This window comes from Quercus lobata, chromosome 4 (genome assembly GCF_001633185.2).
Source record: "Quercus lobata isolate SW786 chromosome 4, ValleyOak3.0 Primary Assembly, whole genome shotgun sequence".
Taxonomy (NCBI): domain Eukaryota; kingdom Viridiplantae; phylum Streptophyta; class Magnoliopsida; order Fagales; family Fagaceae; genus Quercus; species Quercus lobata.
Window position 1 is genome coordinate 48560745 of NC_044907.1, and position 15719 is coordinate 48576463.

At 34.2% G+C, this 15719-nt stretch overlaps 3 protein-coding genes and 1 long non-coding RNA gene across 4 annotated transcripts; 2 read left to right on the forward strand and 2 right to left on the reverse strand.

Annotated features, from left to right (window-relative positions):
* The first annotated feature begins 2535 nt into the window (after positions 1–2535).
* On the forward strand, positions 2536–2988 carry LOC115985368 (putative RING-H2 finger protein ATL71). Its single transcript, XM_031108311.1, has one exon. The coding sequence runs from the start codon at positions 2536–2538 to the stop codon at positions 2986–2988; it is 453 nt and encodes a 150-aa protein (XP_030964171.1).
* A 5447-nt stretch (positions 2989–8435) lies between these two features.
* LOC115985369 (cucumber peeling cupredoxin-like) lies at positions 8436–9592 on the reverse strand. The gene is made up of 2 exons (XM_031108313.1): positions 9373–9592; positions 8436–8920 (listed from the first exon to the last, which is right to left on the reverse strand). Exons 1-2 carry the CDS (start codon positions 9590–9592, stop codon positions 8436–8438), a joined length of 705 nt encoding a protein of 234 aa, XP_030964173.1.
* A 1666-nt stretch (positions 9593–11258) lies between these two features.
* On the forward strand, positions 11259–13469 carry LOC115987443. Its single transcript, XR_004091089.1, has 3 exons — positions 11259–11424; positions 12458–12544; positions 13067–13469. It is a non-coding gene; the product is annotated as an uncharacterized LOC115987443 (long non-coding RNA).
* Positions 13470–13481: 12 nt separating this feature from the next.
* Positions 13482–14937, reverse strand: LOC115985370. The gene is made up of 2 exons (XM_031108314.1): positions 14107–14937; positions 13482–13550 (listed from the first exon to the last, which is right to left on the reverse strand). Exons 1-2 carry the CDS (start codon positions 14935–14937, stop codon positions 13482–13484), a joined length of 900 nt encoding a protein of 299 aa, XP_030964174.1.
* Positions 14938–15719: the final 782 nt, after the last annotated feature.

Below are 15719 nucleotides of genomic sequence, written 5' to 3' on the forward strand. Positions count from 1 at the left end.
ATTGGCGGTAGGGTTGAGTTTTGGTTGTTGGGTTGAGGATCGAGGGCTTGTGATTTGTATGGCAGTGGGTTGTAGTGGTTGGTGGTTTTTTGGTTTGTTGGCGATGGTTGGTGAACGACGGTGTGTTGGTCGGTGAACAATGGTATGGTGGTTGGTGGGTTCTAATATGGTTTCCGTGGCTTGGTTGCGGTGGTTGAGTTGTGGTAGTGGGTATGGGTCTGTGTGGTTACTGCTTTCTAGGTTGCGAAGAGAGAGATGTGACTTTAGAGAAGAGAGAGAGAGAGATGAAGAGGAACATAGATAAAAAGAGAAGAGGAAGAGAGAGAAAGAGAGTGAAAAAATAATACTAAATAAATGAATAGCTGTGAAAATTAGGTAATGGGATGTAAGATAAGTTGTAAAATTGTGGGTTAAAATAGGTAAAATAGTTTTTTGAATCACTAAATATTAAAATTTGTATGTGAATACTCTAAGATAGAGGGGATGCTATTCTGAAGACTGAAAATGTTTTATGCTTCTTTGGGATTGTAAAACATTTCATTAAATAAATGAATAGTAGTTCTGTTTCTAAACACTCAATAATTAATGAAGGGAAAAAAAATTGTCCCACACCAAATTAACGGGCTTAAGATGCGTCCCATTAGAGTACTTGGATCAATTAACTAGATTGGTGAGAGGAAGGATTTTCAATGTGGGTTTAGCCCACGTACTCCTCATGTTCAGCAATCCTTAGGTCCAATTAGACCACGTATTTCTCATGCCCAGTAATCCTCATAGGCAAATTGTTTGAATTGTTGACTAGTCCAACAAATACTATGATTGAAGTAGGGCTGTTCAAAAAACCGTCCAACCTGATCTAGCTTGAATAGTTACTGTCAATTTTGACCACTAAAAATTGTTGGCAGAAGTTGGAGTGTTTATTTATTTAATATTTTTTAATTCGATATTTACAACCATAAAAGAAAAAGTAACCACCACCCCCCCCCCCCCCAACTCTCTCTCACCCATTGCCATCATCCCTGGTAAACACCCCTCAACCAAAACTCGATTGTTCTCCTGAAATTGGAGTATTATTGACATTAACAAAGAAATCAATTGAAAGCAATTTGAGAAAGCTCTCAACTTAAAAAGATTGAATCAAATGATGGGTTGACACTTGCTTGTTTTGATATTAACATTTTCTAGAAAATGAATCTTTTTTAAAAAGTATCTTCTAGAAAACTAACTCATTTTTATAAGTTTGGAAGCAACTTTAAAATGAGTTAGAAAATTATCTTTTGACTTCTCTTATTTAGCTTGATCTAAGATAAATATATATATTCTACTAAAATTTTATGGAAAAATAGAAAATAATTTTATCTCAAACTAAGCTAAATAAAGGGGATCAATAAATAATTTTCCTTTAACCGTATTTTTCTGATACTACCAAATACAGGAAAACGCAAAAAAAATCTATAATTAGTATTAAGAAAACTAATTATTAATCCAACTAAGTCTTTTGTACAAGTTTTTAGTATTTTGGGGGTGAAAAAAGTTGGTAATATTAATAGAGAGATATTACATTCACAATATTTTTACAACATTTTCATAATAAATCATAGGTGGTTAGTTGTTATTGGTTCAAATTTGAACCTAATACTAAAATTACTTTTTTGCCTCAACAATAACAACCGATAACAACCTGTCACTTAAGATTTATTGTAAAAATGTTATGAACATATAATTTCTCTAATACTAATCTAGTTCATGCATCCTTGGCACTCCCTTACAGCACGGGGCTGAAAGAGAAATTCAAGCATCTCCATCAACGACTGGCTGGTTAACAATATATATCTCCCTCATATTCGTGATTTGCGGGCATATTTTCGATAAGGTTACAAGTATAAGACTTAGGACAAGGAGATTTTAAATTATTTTGTGAGAGAATGGACAAAAAATTTGAAATGGTTGTTAACATCATAAAACCCATTGCTAGATCACCTAGTTTACTCCCTCAATTCTTCTTGATAGACCTGTTAAAGAATAATAATAATTAAAAAAAAATAAAAAATCTCTTACTTTCCTTCTAGGTAGTCTTGCCCCAAATAATAATTAATAATTTGAGTAAGTTAATATATATATATATATATATATATATATAGATAGAAAATATTAACTTATTGTTGGAACCCGTACGTCGTTGTTTGGATAAATTACCTTGTAGGTAATTCCATATCCAAGTCAGTCTAGTTTTCCATATACACGAGAAAAATGATTTCTTTGCACTATAGCTCAATGAAAAACAAAAACTAAAGAAATAAAGAAAAGGGTAGGTAGATAATGTTAGAGAGGATAGATTTTTCATTATTAAAAGCAATGGTTTGATGTTAGAGAGGTGGGATTCCTCATTATTAGTAGAAGATCTCCGATGGAATTCTCCTAACTCACATACCAAAATCCCTCTCCTGACAACTTTCATTCCATTTTATTCCATTCAACAATTGTTCAAAAGTGATTTCAAGAACAACAATACGCAATCCAGTGATATATACTACCATGGATGCCACTAGTAAATTAGTTGAGACCATCTTGTTCTTCTTGTGTCTGTTCCTAGTGGTCATATTCTTAACCCTTGCTTCCTTCTTCTGCACCCGCTTTCACACTCACAGATACTCGCCACAAGTCGCTAATGCCCGAAACACCGGCACCAATGAAGTAGGCCTTGATGAATCCACCCTCCACAGCTTCCCAAAGGTTCTCTATGGCCAATCTAAACTCAAAAAGAGCAGCTCAACTTCCCCTTCTTGCTCCATATGCTTAATGGAATATAAAGAAACTGACATGCTGCAGTTGATGCCGGATTGTGGCCATCTCTTCCATCTTCATTGCATCAACTCGTGGTTAAGGCTGCACCCCACATGTCCAATATGCCGGAACTTGCCAGTTCCGATTCCGGGCGCTATTACTCCAGTCAATCAATTGCCTCTCTTGGCAACACAACAAGTATGATTAGAGGCATGCAATGGACAATCAGAATATCTTTTGTGGGGGGTTTATGTAATAAAACATTCAGATCAATGTTTATAGGTGATCTTTTTGCTCTCCCTTGATGATTTCATTTACAATATAAGCATTGTTATTGTTTGTTTACATTTTGATTATTTATTTTTTTGGGAAAACAATCAATACCTTCCTGAATTGTGCCATGCTGATGTCGGTGTGTTGTAGAGTTCATAGATATCTTATCTTAGAATATATAAAAAGAATGACTTTGGCTTGATATTCTCATTGGCTGTTTGATATTCTCGAATGTAATCTACACTCCTTTGTATCAAAACTTGATTAGTCTTCACCTTGTCCCCATGCCTCTTCACCACCAAAGTAAGAGCTCCATCGTCTATTTCCCTGGAAAAAATTAAAAACCATAACAAGTCCATAAATTCCAAAAAAATAAGGTTGCTGTCAACACCAAAAAAAGGAACCAATTCCCGAATATCCTTCGCACACCTACAGCCCCATAGAACATGACCAGAGGGTTCAAAACCATTTCTACATTCCTCAAGTGTCATCCCCCACAATACCACGCTTCTTGAGACTAGAGAGATTTGGTAAAATATTTTTACAAGAACACTAAGCAAAGTTTTTCACTATACTAGGAATTGTAAGTTCCATATTCTTCTCCAAAAGTTCTTTATATCACCTTCAGAGGATCTGCCACTTGTGTCCTGACGATATCTTAAATCCATAGCTACCTTGTAGGCACTTCTAACAGAAAAAAACACCATTACCTGTGGAATTTCAAATCAAAGAATCATCCGGAAGAGTTGGGGTAAGAGGCATTCCCAAAATTAATAGCATATGACGGATAAAATCTATGGGGTTGTAATTACGCCCTTACCATTAAAGATATGTGTTGCTGAACAATTGTAATAAAAAAGTTGTAGATATAACAAGCACACACTACATCTAATTATCGACATGGTGTATTTTTTAGAAAAACAAGAATGTGCTTATATAGTAGGTTCAGAAGTACTTCGGCATTTTTCTAGGTTTGGAAGTGTAAACATACCATTCTATTCCGATCTATACCACAAGATCTTCAACCCCAATGATAAAGAAAGCTTCAATTACTCTCAAAATAAACATCATCGTGTGTTAAGCTCAACAAGCCAAGATGCAAGGCCCTAGCCTAGTTTTAAGCCCATTTATTGTTAGATGCCTCAAAGTTAAGCAAAAAATTAACTAAAAAGTCTATTCTCCCTCTAAATTCAAGAGGCTAATCATCTCAAATCGACTAATCTGTCTTTCAATTATCCTGGTTCACAACATTGTTATGTCCAGAAATCAAACATAAGATTTGGATTGCGTCAAGTTAAATTCAAATAAAGTGACTAAGTTGAATTCAAATAATATCATGTAGATGATTAGGGGATTAAGATTGCATTTCATTTCAAATTGATAGTTGAAAGATAGATTAGTCAATTCGAAGTGACTAGCCTCTTGAACTTATAAAGAGAGAATAGACCTTTTAGTTAATTTTCTGTTTAATTCTCATTAATGTCTTCCACGTACTTAAATAGCTAATAATGAAATAACCTCATCACAATCTAATCCTAACAAATAGGAACCAACTCCTATTTAAATTTAAATACAACTTCAAATGAAATGCAATTATAATCCCCTAATTAGCTACATGATATTACTTGAATTCAACTTAAGAACTTTATTTGAAGTTAACTTGAAATGATCTTTATCTTATGTTGTCTGATTTCCAGACATTACATAGACACCTCAAAGTATCGTATGTCATGCCACTCACTTACCCTAAATTACTCTCTTCCATTTTCATCTTGTTGAGAATCAATTCTGGTCAGCTCTCTAATTGGCTAGAACCTTCACCAACCCTAAAAGCTTCCAAAGAACTTTAAATATGACCCTACCTTATCATTTCAAAGGATTCGAAAAATCTCATATACTAAAACTCTGTCGAAATGTTATTGTTATATACTTTTTTTTTTCTTTGAGACCTAAGTAGAGAGGGTAGATTTTGTAAGAGTCTAGCTAATTGAGATTTTTGGCACTCAGCGGCTAGGAAACTAATCTTTCACTCATATTTTGCAACTTTCAACTTTACATCTCTCATTCATTTCCATTAGTTCATCTAAGGTTCAAAGCCAATAAACATAGCCTTACCAAAACCTTTTCCAATCCGTTGATCTAAACACACATTGTTGCCATAACAAATTCCAACTGAGAGATCAGTCGTCAACTTTATATCTAATGGAGTAAGGCATGAAGATCTTCTCAGGGGTGGCTCCACATTGAAGCCAGGATGGTCCTTTGACCATCCTGGCTTGGAAAAAAAAAATTTATATATAAATTTTAAAAATTTTATAATTTTTTATTCTTAAAAAAAATTTTGTGACAACCCTAAAATTTTTTTAGGCCCAACATAATTTAACTTTGGACAAAATTTAACAACAAACTTGGTTGTAAACTAAGACTACAACTCCTCTCAATATTTTTTTTTTATTGGAAGTGAATTTTGACAAATCTACCATTGAATTACATTTTTTTTTTCATATATTCTTCATGCTTGCAAAATTTCAAGAATATAAAAGATTAATAGCTATATCATCAATCAAATGTTTAATAATATCAGATTGGCATGAAATTTGGCGTGTTTTAAGAACAAAGAATGCAATTCAATGGTTAGATTTTAAAAATATGTAATCATATTAATTTGTTTAGTGAGAGTTATAACTTTAGGCTACAACTAAGTTTGTAGCCAAACTTTTCCTTATACTTTGGTCCCTTACAATCAAAAAGAAAAATTCCAAGAAATTTTTTGAGAGAGATGTAAATTGTAATATTGATAATAAGACTATAATGAATGATTTCAAAATTAAAAACTGTAAATTGTAATATTGATAATAAGACTATAATGAAACGATTTCAAAATTAAAAAACTTGTAGAAAGAAATTGTTAGACTTTATGTATTTGCGTGTTTTTTTTTTCCCCCTTTTTGGTTGTCAATATATAAAGTTCTCTTTTTATTAGATTTTGTATAATTTAAGTTTCTTAATGAACACCCTAGAAAAAATTCATAGAACCACCACTAAATCAGTGGCGGAGCCACTTAAGGACCAAGGGGGGCCTTAGTCCCCCCAAAATTTTTGAAAAAAATTTTTAAAAAAAAATTATTTGAAACATCCTAAATAAATTGAAAATTCTTAAATAAACTGCCCCCAAACTTGATAATATACATATGTATTTAAGAAAGTCTAAAAATAAACACAATTTTCATTTAAATAAAATACAATCCACAAATACATGTCGACAAATTACAATAATTACTCATTCAGCATCTTTAAAATGAACACATAGGTATTTTAATGAAAAAAATTCTAATTTTCATCCCAACACATCTAGGGATTACTTGTACATAGTAGAAAATTGAAAAGTCTGAAACTTTGTTAATATGCTGCACCACCAAGTCTCTCACACGGCCACACAGTTGTAGTCTTGCAGAAACAATCTTTCTTACACAGGTGACTCTCTCTCTCTCTCTCTCGCTCTCTCTGTCTCCGTCGAGGACTTGGCCTTTGCGTTCTTCTTTTTCTTCTTTCAGACTTTCAGTTCTTTCTCTTTGCCTTCTTCTCGCCACTACCTTTGTCTTCTTTTTCTTTCTTTTTTTATCTTTTCAGATTTTAGTTCTTTGCTTTTCATCCATTTGTTTAAAAGAAAAGTTTTGTCCCTTTGTTTAAAAGTAAAAGTTTTGCAGTAGTGCAGTGTACTATGTGTTCAATTTAGACAAGAAAGAGTGACTCAATTTTGTCTATTTGTCATTGTCATAGTCAGTGACTCATTGCCGTGGGCCCCTCAATTTGTGAAGCTTCCATAGTTATGCAGTGTGCAATACTCTATCTATGCCCTTAAAACCAGCTGACCCATAAGTTTTTAACATTTTCCAACTATTTTTTTTTCTTTGTTTTAATTTTTTTATTTTTCTTCATGGTTATAGTTTTGAACAAAGATGTTTAACTTTTATGTTACTGTATGTTTTGTTTCTTTTCCCATTTCATAGTTGATTAAAGATATTAAATCATTTTGTCAATTTTTCTCATGATTGTTTAATTTTAATTAAATATACTTTTGCTTATACATATTTAGTTAAGAAATATTGTACATTACTATTTTACATTTTGTACACACACAGAAAATAAATAAATAAATAATTATATATGACTCCCCCAAAATAAATTTCTGGCTCCACCATTGCACTAAATCTTTTTAATGATCCATATTTTCTTTCATAATCTCATGTTATTATTATTATTATTTAAATGTTTTTGTATTGATCTCATATTCTCCATAATCTCATGAGGTTTCTCTTTTTATATGATGATCTTTTAATGAATTTCAATTGAAATTTTCAAACTCAAAGCAAAAAACAAACGTAAATATAGAAAGAAAACAAGAAACGTGAATTGGTGACGTTAGGAATGTTCGAGATGAAAACCGCTGGACATGGCATTGAATTTAAAAACAAAATTGCAATTATTAATTTTACTGGACCGTTATATATATCTCCGTCAAAAGACAATGCTTTTTTTTTTCTTTTTTTTTCTTTTTTTATTTTGAGAAGCAAAAGGCAATGCAATTAATTACAGTATCTTTGATTCTCACCCAAAAAAAAAAATACAGTATCTCTAAAGGATGCCTATATATAAATTTTTTTTTTTTAATTCACCTTCAAAAGTAATAAATCTTACAAGACACTTTGGGGAAGATTTTGCAAATTTTTTAAGCACACCACTATATTGTTCATTGTATTAATTTGTATCCTGATTGTGAAAGTGAAAATATTTGTAAAATTTATACAATCTGTGCCTCTCTTCTTTAAATCCGGATTGCCTGAAGTGTCGTGGGGAAAGTGTGAGAGGACCAACTGACTAATCAGAAAAGCCAACTTCTTAAAAGGCCAAATAAACGGCCTCTACCAATCCAAAATCATTTTTATTTTGACTGCTAACCAAGCAGCTTACACATTCAAATTTCCACAAGACCAAAAATTTTATGTTTCCAACTAAGTACACATTTGCAACTTTCTCCAAAAAAAAAAAGTACACATTTGCAAAGGATGTTAAATTTCACTAAGAATTAATAGAAGAAAATAACACATTTCTAGCACAATAGTAGCTAGAATTGGACTCTGAATAAGTAGGCTGTCATTCACTCTCCCCTTAATATAACTTAAACAACTTGCTACCAAGGAAATACAGAAAATCTAAGTAAATTTATTTTTTTTTAAATATCTCAAATTCAAAATTCCAAACTTCTAATCTCATTCCAATAGCTAGCTAGTGGAACAAGTGGTCACATCCTAAAGAATCAAATTTAAAGTAATGCTTCTTATGTGTTATACCCCAATGCAAATCATAAATTTCCTAGATCATCCAAGCATGGTAAATACCACCATGCACAATCCAAAAGCCCATGCAAATAGGACTTCAGAAGAACTTGTACTGATCCTTCTAAGCCCCGATGCCGCAGACTTGGAAGTGGGAGCATTAGCTTCTGGAGCATAGCCATAAGGGGATGCCGCTGGGCTTATATCTGGCACTGATGGATTAGATCCATTCCTCATGCCGGGAGATGATGCGGGCGTTGATGATCGAGGACTAGGAGAAGGAGAAGGTGATGGCAATGGAGTAAGTGGAGATTTATCGGAGCACGCATGCACCTTCACTGAAACCTTGAGCCCAAGAGCACAGTTGTTTGAGAAATTGCTGATGAAATAGAAGACACCTATCTGATTCAGTGGTACAATTGCGGGACCATTGTTGAAGACCTTATAGGGGTTGCACGCAGTGCACCTCTGGTACTCTTGCCTTGACACTTGAATTACATTGTTAACACCCGTCTCAAAGTCAAAACCTACAAGAGAAACAAAAAAAGAACATCATTGTAATTAGGCATGCAAAGATGTTTGTGCACTACAATATTACTATTGACAAAATTATACTTTTTGACCCATAAAATATAGGATTGTTTTCATTTCAGTTTTTTATATTCGAGATTTTTCATTTTGATCCATCAAATTTTATTTTATTTTCAACGTGTTCATTTCACTTGTAAACATAACTAATTTGACAATTAAGCAGAGAAAAGGAGGGGAAAAAATTAGAAATGACACAATTTTATTATGCATAATGGTCAGATTAATCATGAAAATTGATGAAATGATCATTTTGAAGATGAAATTAAATTTGATAAACCAAACCAAAAAAAAAAAAAAAATACTAAAATGAAAACAACCAAAAACAATAAACATCAAAAGTGTAAATTAGTTTTATTTTAATTAATAGATATTTAAGTGAGTGAGTTACTGAGAGAGTCGCCGGTTCGGAAGAAATGAGAGGAGGACCAGTTGGTGTAATAGTTTGGGGATGGTGCTATGGACCAGATTGAGTCTCCCACTCGGTATCGCACTGCAGGTGGGCACCCAGGTGGGCAACTTGGGCAAGCAGAGGTGCAACCAAACAATGCAGCCACCACCACCAATACCAACATGCCTGATTGAAACAAAGGGTGTCCACGCCTAGCCATAGCGAGAGAGAGAGAGAGAGAGAGAGAGGAGGTTTGTGTTTTTCTCAGTGTTTTTTTGGTTCTGACGTAGGTTAGAGAGACAAGACGCAAAGAACAGAGAATGAATAGGTTAAGGGCACAGCAAGAAAAGAGATGTAACGGTCTATTAATATAGGAGAAGAAATTTAAGTAGAACGTACGTTGAGAATGAATTGTTATTGCTATAAGACCAAAACGGAAAGATGAAGGTGTCAAGTAATTAAAGAATTAAAGTTATCAATTTTTTCATGCTTTTGGCTTTTGCCTCCAGCTCTGGTCAAAGCTCCAAGCCGAGATTTTGTTAAGAAGAGAGAAAAAACTCATGACTCATGATATGAAATGTTTTTCAAAACCAGCATTTTTTTTTTTAAATGCAACAAAAATGTTATGCATTTAGACAATTGATTTTTTTTATCTTTTTTATGTTTGGAAGGAATTTTGAATACTCATGAGATGTAAGATGAGATCAAGATAACCGTTGCTATAATTATACATTTTTAATGTTTTAGGGTTTTCAGGTTCACAATAAATGTTAAAATCAACATTAAACATGATGTATAACACGGTATCGTATACTCACATGTTACATTAGCTAAGAAAAAATTACTATTTTTTTTTTTTAGAAATAGAAAAAATTACTATTTAATGAGTAATTCGTAGATATTTTTGGAGCATGAAGAATGATACTCCCTCCTCTCATATTATGATAGAGTCGATCATTAAATTCATGATAGGATGCCATGAATATGAGAGAATAAAGCACCATTTATCGATACTCCGGAAATACCTAAGAATTTTCCCTATTCAACATTCTATTTCTTTCCATAAATAAAAACTTTTGATTAATACTCTCATCCCAACCCCACACGCTTTTACCTTTTCTTTTTTATGAACCCCACACGTTTTTACTAATCCCTTAATTAAGAATCATGACAAAAAAACAAATCAATAAATTAAAAGAAAAAAGTGACGTGTCACTTCTCCATTTGAAAAGGTACTTGTCAGGGTACATTTACGTTGTGCATACTTTGCATATTTGTCAACTTTTTTTTTTTTTTTTTTTTTTGCTAAACAACAATTTTATCATTCAACAAGAAAAACAATGGCTGTCAACCTTACAAGCATCAACAATTACTACTGGGAGACTATACATATTGAAACAACATGCTCTACAAAATCTAATTGCATACTTTGCAGCCACATGGCAGCAATATTGCAACATCTCCTAACCCAACTAAAATTACAATTCAAAAGGAGTTTACGAAGATTAAGTATATTACTAATAATAGTAGCAATGGACCAATCAGGCTGCAATGCATATGAGGTTAGGGGATCAAAACAGGACTTAGCATGTAACACCCCAAATATTTTTTTTTAAAGCAAATATTTTCAATGAGAATAATATCTAAATTGGACTTTTTTAATTAGTGTGGTTAACTATTTTATGGAGGAGTCTTGAATATTTGGGCATGTGATAGTAATTAGTAAATTTTGGAATGGACCAATTTAAATATGGGAGAAGCTTTTAAGGGTAAAGTGGTAATTTTGATCCTAAGATATTTTGGAACAAGTGGTCCACAATGCTCCCATCAACACAACCCCTTTCTCTTATCACCATACGTATGCCCCTTCTTTCATTTCTCTATTTTCCTATCTCACTCAGCCACCGAAGCCCACACATATACACCCTCTAGTTCCCTCTATTTCTCTCACTCCCTCATTGGTAAACCAGCCATCCACCACCACTTTTGGCGGATTTCACCGGAGAAACCCATTAGAAACCCCATATGCTCCATTCTCTCAAAGCTTTAAAGGTAAAACTCTTAATTGTTTGGTAGCTTTTCAAGTTTTTTCTAAGATTTCTTTCTAATCTAAGCTACATGAGTGGTATACATGTGATTAAGTACATGGGTTTTTGATTTGGTGGATTTATTTGTTATATGGTTAAGGGCTTTTACAAATGATGATCGATTGGGTTTTCTTCGTGGTTAAAACTTGGGTTTCCTTGAGCAATTCGTGTGGGTTGATTTTGTGGAAGTTTGGGTTGATTTTTGGAAGTGTGTTCTTTGCATTTTTTGATGACTTTGGCAAATGTGGGTGTGAGTGGAGTGATAACTACGAATTTATGCAAGTTAAGTGTGAGCATGTGCTTTTGCATACCAAGTGTTTGATAAGTTGTTTATATGAGATTTTTGGATTTGATTCCTTGTTTTTAATATGCTTTAAATATGGTGGTTTAAATGTGAGTAAACTCTCAAATAATTTGGGCTAGTCTTACAACTACAGAAATTTTCTAAAGCTGTCATGACAGATTTGAGTCAGCCGCAATGCATGATTTTTAATAAATTACAGAAAAATCGTTTTGGGCTAAACTTTCTGTGGTACATTTCATACATATAGGGGAATGTTCCCTTAAAGTTTTGAATCAATCGGATAACATTTCATTGACCAAAAATTTTTTACAAATGGCTGCCCTGTTATGTACTGAATCTGAAAGCAAGACTAAAACACTGACAAATTGTGGAATTAATCCCAAACCTCGGTTGATCTTATCTTGGCTTAAATATATTATCTAGTACTCAAAGAGATTCATGAGTATGTTATATTATCTTATGATGCACATTTTTTGCGGTAGTGAATTTAAAATGTTTTGGTTGTGTCAGCACTATGAGTTTCTTGGATGCTTGTTTGGTTCCTGCTAGGGAAGGGTACTTGTCTTAGGATGGGCAAGCTAGGCTTTAGGGCCTTTGGTTTGATTTTAGGGTATTGTTACGATTTATGGAGATAAGTGTGATGGTACTTTGTGAAAGGCCTTGTTATTGATAGGTTTGATCATTGTGTTTCTAGGTTCTGATATTCTTGGTGATGGACCTAGTGACTGGATTAGTTGATTTTGTAGTGCCCGGTTGAGGTGAAATTGGTTGGCCTTCCGAGGTAAGTAGCTTTTTAATGGGATTTTGAAAAATGACCATGCTATATAAATGTTTTTGGGTTAGACACGCTTTTGGAAACTACCTATGAAAACTGTATCTTCCTAAAAACTATTGTGTCGTAACCTTAATATATATATATATATATATATATATAAAAATGCATCATATTTGGTATTGCATTTGGGGAAATGCATGAATTGTTGATATGGAAAAGTGAGCATCTTTTACGTAATCTTTGATAAGAAAATCATGGATTTTATGGTATATTAAAAAATTCAAAGACGCTTATCTTGTCTTGTATTATGTGGGAAATTGTTAGAAAATCTTTTGACAAGAGTGAAGTTGAAAACCTTACAAACTTCGTGGAAGTTAGATTATTTAAGGTTTTTCTGAAATTACCTAAATATAAACTATTTGTTTGAAAGTATATGTAACCTATGAGCTTTATGTGGTTTTAACACCATGCCATGTGTGATTTCCCGGTGATCACCCGATTTGGTTTTCGTAATCTTTGTGACAACAGAATCAGATCTAGGTCAATGCCCTTTCACTTTAGATGACGCGTTCTTCCCTGCTGCCTATGAGGGGAAGAGGTTCCTTGATTGTGTGTGGGTGAGGCTGTTGCCTATGGGGCCAAGAGACCACATGCAAGAGAGGTCCTATTTGACGCGCTCTCTCTGCTGCCCATGGGAGGAGAGAAAAACCTTGAGCGTATGGGTAAGGCTGCTATCCATGGGGCCAAGAGTCTGCATACCAGAGAGGACAATATCATGCCAGTTGTGAATGGGTGGATCCCCTGACCAGTCTATGTGGCAGTATGGTAGATTTGTGATAAAATTACCGTGTGTAGATTTTATGGCTTTGGAAATTATATTGTTAGTGCTCACAGATTATAATATACAATTTCATGGTATTATTTTGAGAAACTTTGTGTTTCATCATTTAATCATTCTTGTTACATTATTACTAAAAATGATCTTGTAGTATTCAGTTAGCAATTTCCCAAACTAAAACATGTTTTGCAAACAATTTATAATCATGAAATTTGCATTTCCCCCACCCCCATTAATTATGCTACTTATTGGGCTTTAGCTCATCCCACTCTCCAACAGTTTTTCAGATAAAGTTGCTATACCTCGAGCATGGAGCTTGTTTTATTGGTGGTGATTGGAGCATTATGCTAAGTGAGAGATTTATGCTATGATTGGTTGGTGACTCAATCTTGCAAAGTTCAACGAGATCATAATCAATTCTATTGGAGGTTGGATACTTAAGGTCTGTTAGCCTTGGGTGTGGTAGGCCTAGATTTTCTATTGAGGTTGCATACCTTAGAGAGGATCATGATTTTGTGTTTATTTTAATTGGAACGTTGGATTGTTAAGTGTATTTGGAGACACATGATTTGTAGTTTGTATTGCTTGTAAATGTGTCATAAAGTTCTGACTTGTATTGTGGAGAGATCAATATATTTATTTATTTTATCAAATGGAAAAAAAAAAAAATATATATATATATATATATATATATCTCCTGCGTTCTCGCTTTTAATGGTTCTTCCCTCACGCTTTGGACCCTTTTGGGTTTGGGGCGTGACATAGCATCTCCTTCGATGATGATATGCTGCCATTTTTCTTTTTGCGCTAGCTGGATTGCCCAATATACAGCTGCAGCTTCAGCTTGCATTGGAAAGCACCATTCATGCCTTTTAGCCCAAACTTTAAGCACCTCTCCATTTCTATTTCTTGCCACCACCGCCAAAGCTGTGGCATTTTCAGACACAGCAGCATCCACATTGAGTTTAATCCACCCATCCTCTGGAGCTTCCCAACCATCTACGCTCTTGTCCTTGGATACGGTCTTTTCCTTTGATAAGGTCTTTGCATATTCCAATGTTCTCTTCTTTATAAGCTGGGAGGCCTCCCAAATGTCAATGTGCCCAGCATTGTGCAATAGTTGATTCCTCATGAACCAAATGTCTCCTAATGTGATCATCATTCTTAATGAGTTTAGTTCATTATCCTCTTTATTCCTTGCTATTTCCACGCCCAAAAAGTTGTTAGGACTAACTATGAATTTGACAATATCCTCATTAGTGGAGATCGGTATGGAGTCAGATCTCAATCCATCACAGCTAGCAAACCAAAGTGCCCTGGCAACATTGCATTTAAAAAATAGATGGCAGTAATTTTCTATATTTTCGCCACATAACATGCAATTAGGATCCCCTACACCAATTCTCAGCACAATATTTTCTTTAGTGGGGAGAGCATTTTTTCCTATCCTCCATAATAGCATTTTTGTTCTTTCTGGAGCTTTCAGCCTCCACAATTTCTGCCAAGGCACATTATATGGAGCATTGCTTGGAGATTGAACCCTTGAACCCAAGGAATCCATGGATCTAATCAAGCATCCACAGATGTACCATCTCCAATCAAACAACAAGCCCCTTTTGCTATAAGCTTTTTAGCCCCTTCTATTGCTTTCCACACTGGTGAAGCTCTCTTAGGAGGATTTTTCTGAAGCCAATCATTTATAACTTTGTACTTTGCCCTGAGAATTCTCAAACATAAGCTATCTCTCTTTGAAGCTATCATCCAAGCAAGTTTAGCCAAAAGTGCTTGATTCACATCTTTGGCTTTTTTGAAACCCAACCCACCATGGCACTTTGGTTGGCACAACTTATCCCAAGCCCTCCAAGCTACGAACCTTCCTTCAGCCTTTTTTGGCCTCTATCAAAATCTTTTGGTTGCTACATCCAGCTTGTCACAAATCTTCTCCGGTATATTGGAAGTAGACATGGAGTAAGTGGGGATGGCCTGAGCCACAGACTTGATGAGTGTGCTTCTTGCCCAAGATAAACATTTACTACGCCATCCCATCAGCCTTGCTTCAAGTCTATCTTGTAGAAATTTGAAGTCCTTTAAAGGTGCTTTAGAAAGAAACAATGGGGCACCTAAATATATAGAGTCTTTCTTAAGCCCTTTCATCTGAAGGATTTGTTTAATTTCTCTGCACTTTTGTTTCTGACAATTTTTAGAGAAAAACACACCAGATTTACTTCTATTTAAGCTTTGGCCTGACCAGCTACAATATGTTTCACGGCACTGATTTATGGTAGCAGCTTCTCTCCTACAAGCCTTTGAAAACAATACAATGTTATCAGCATACATCACATG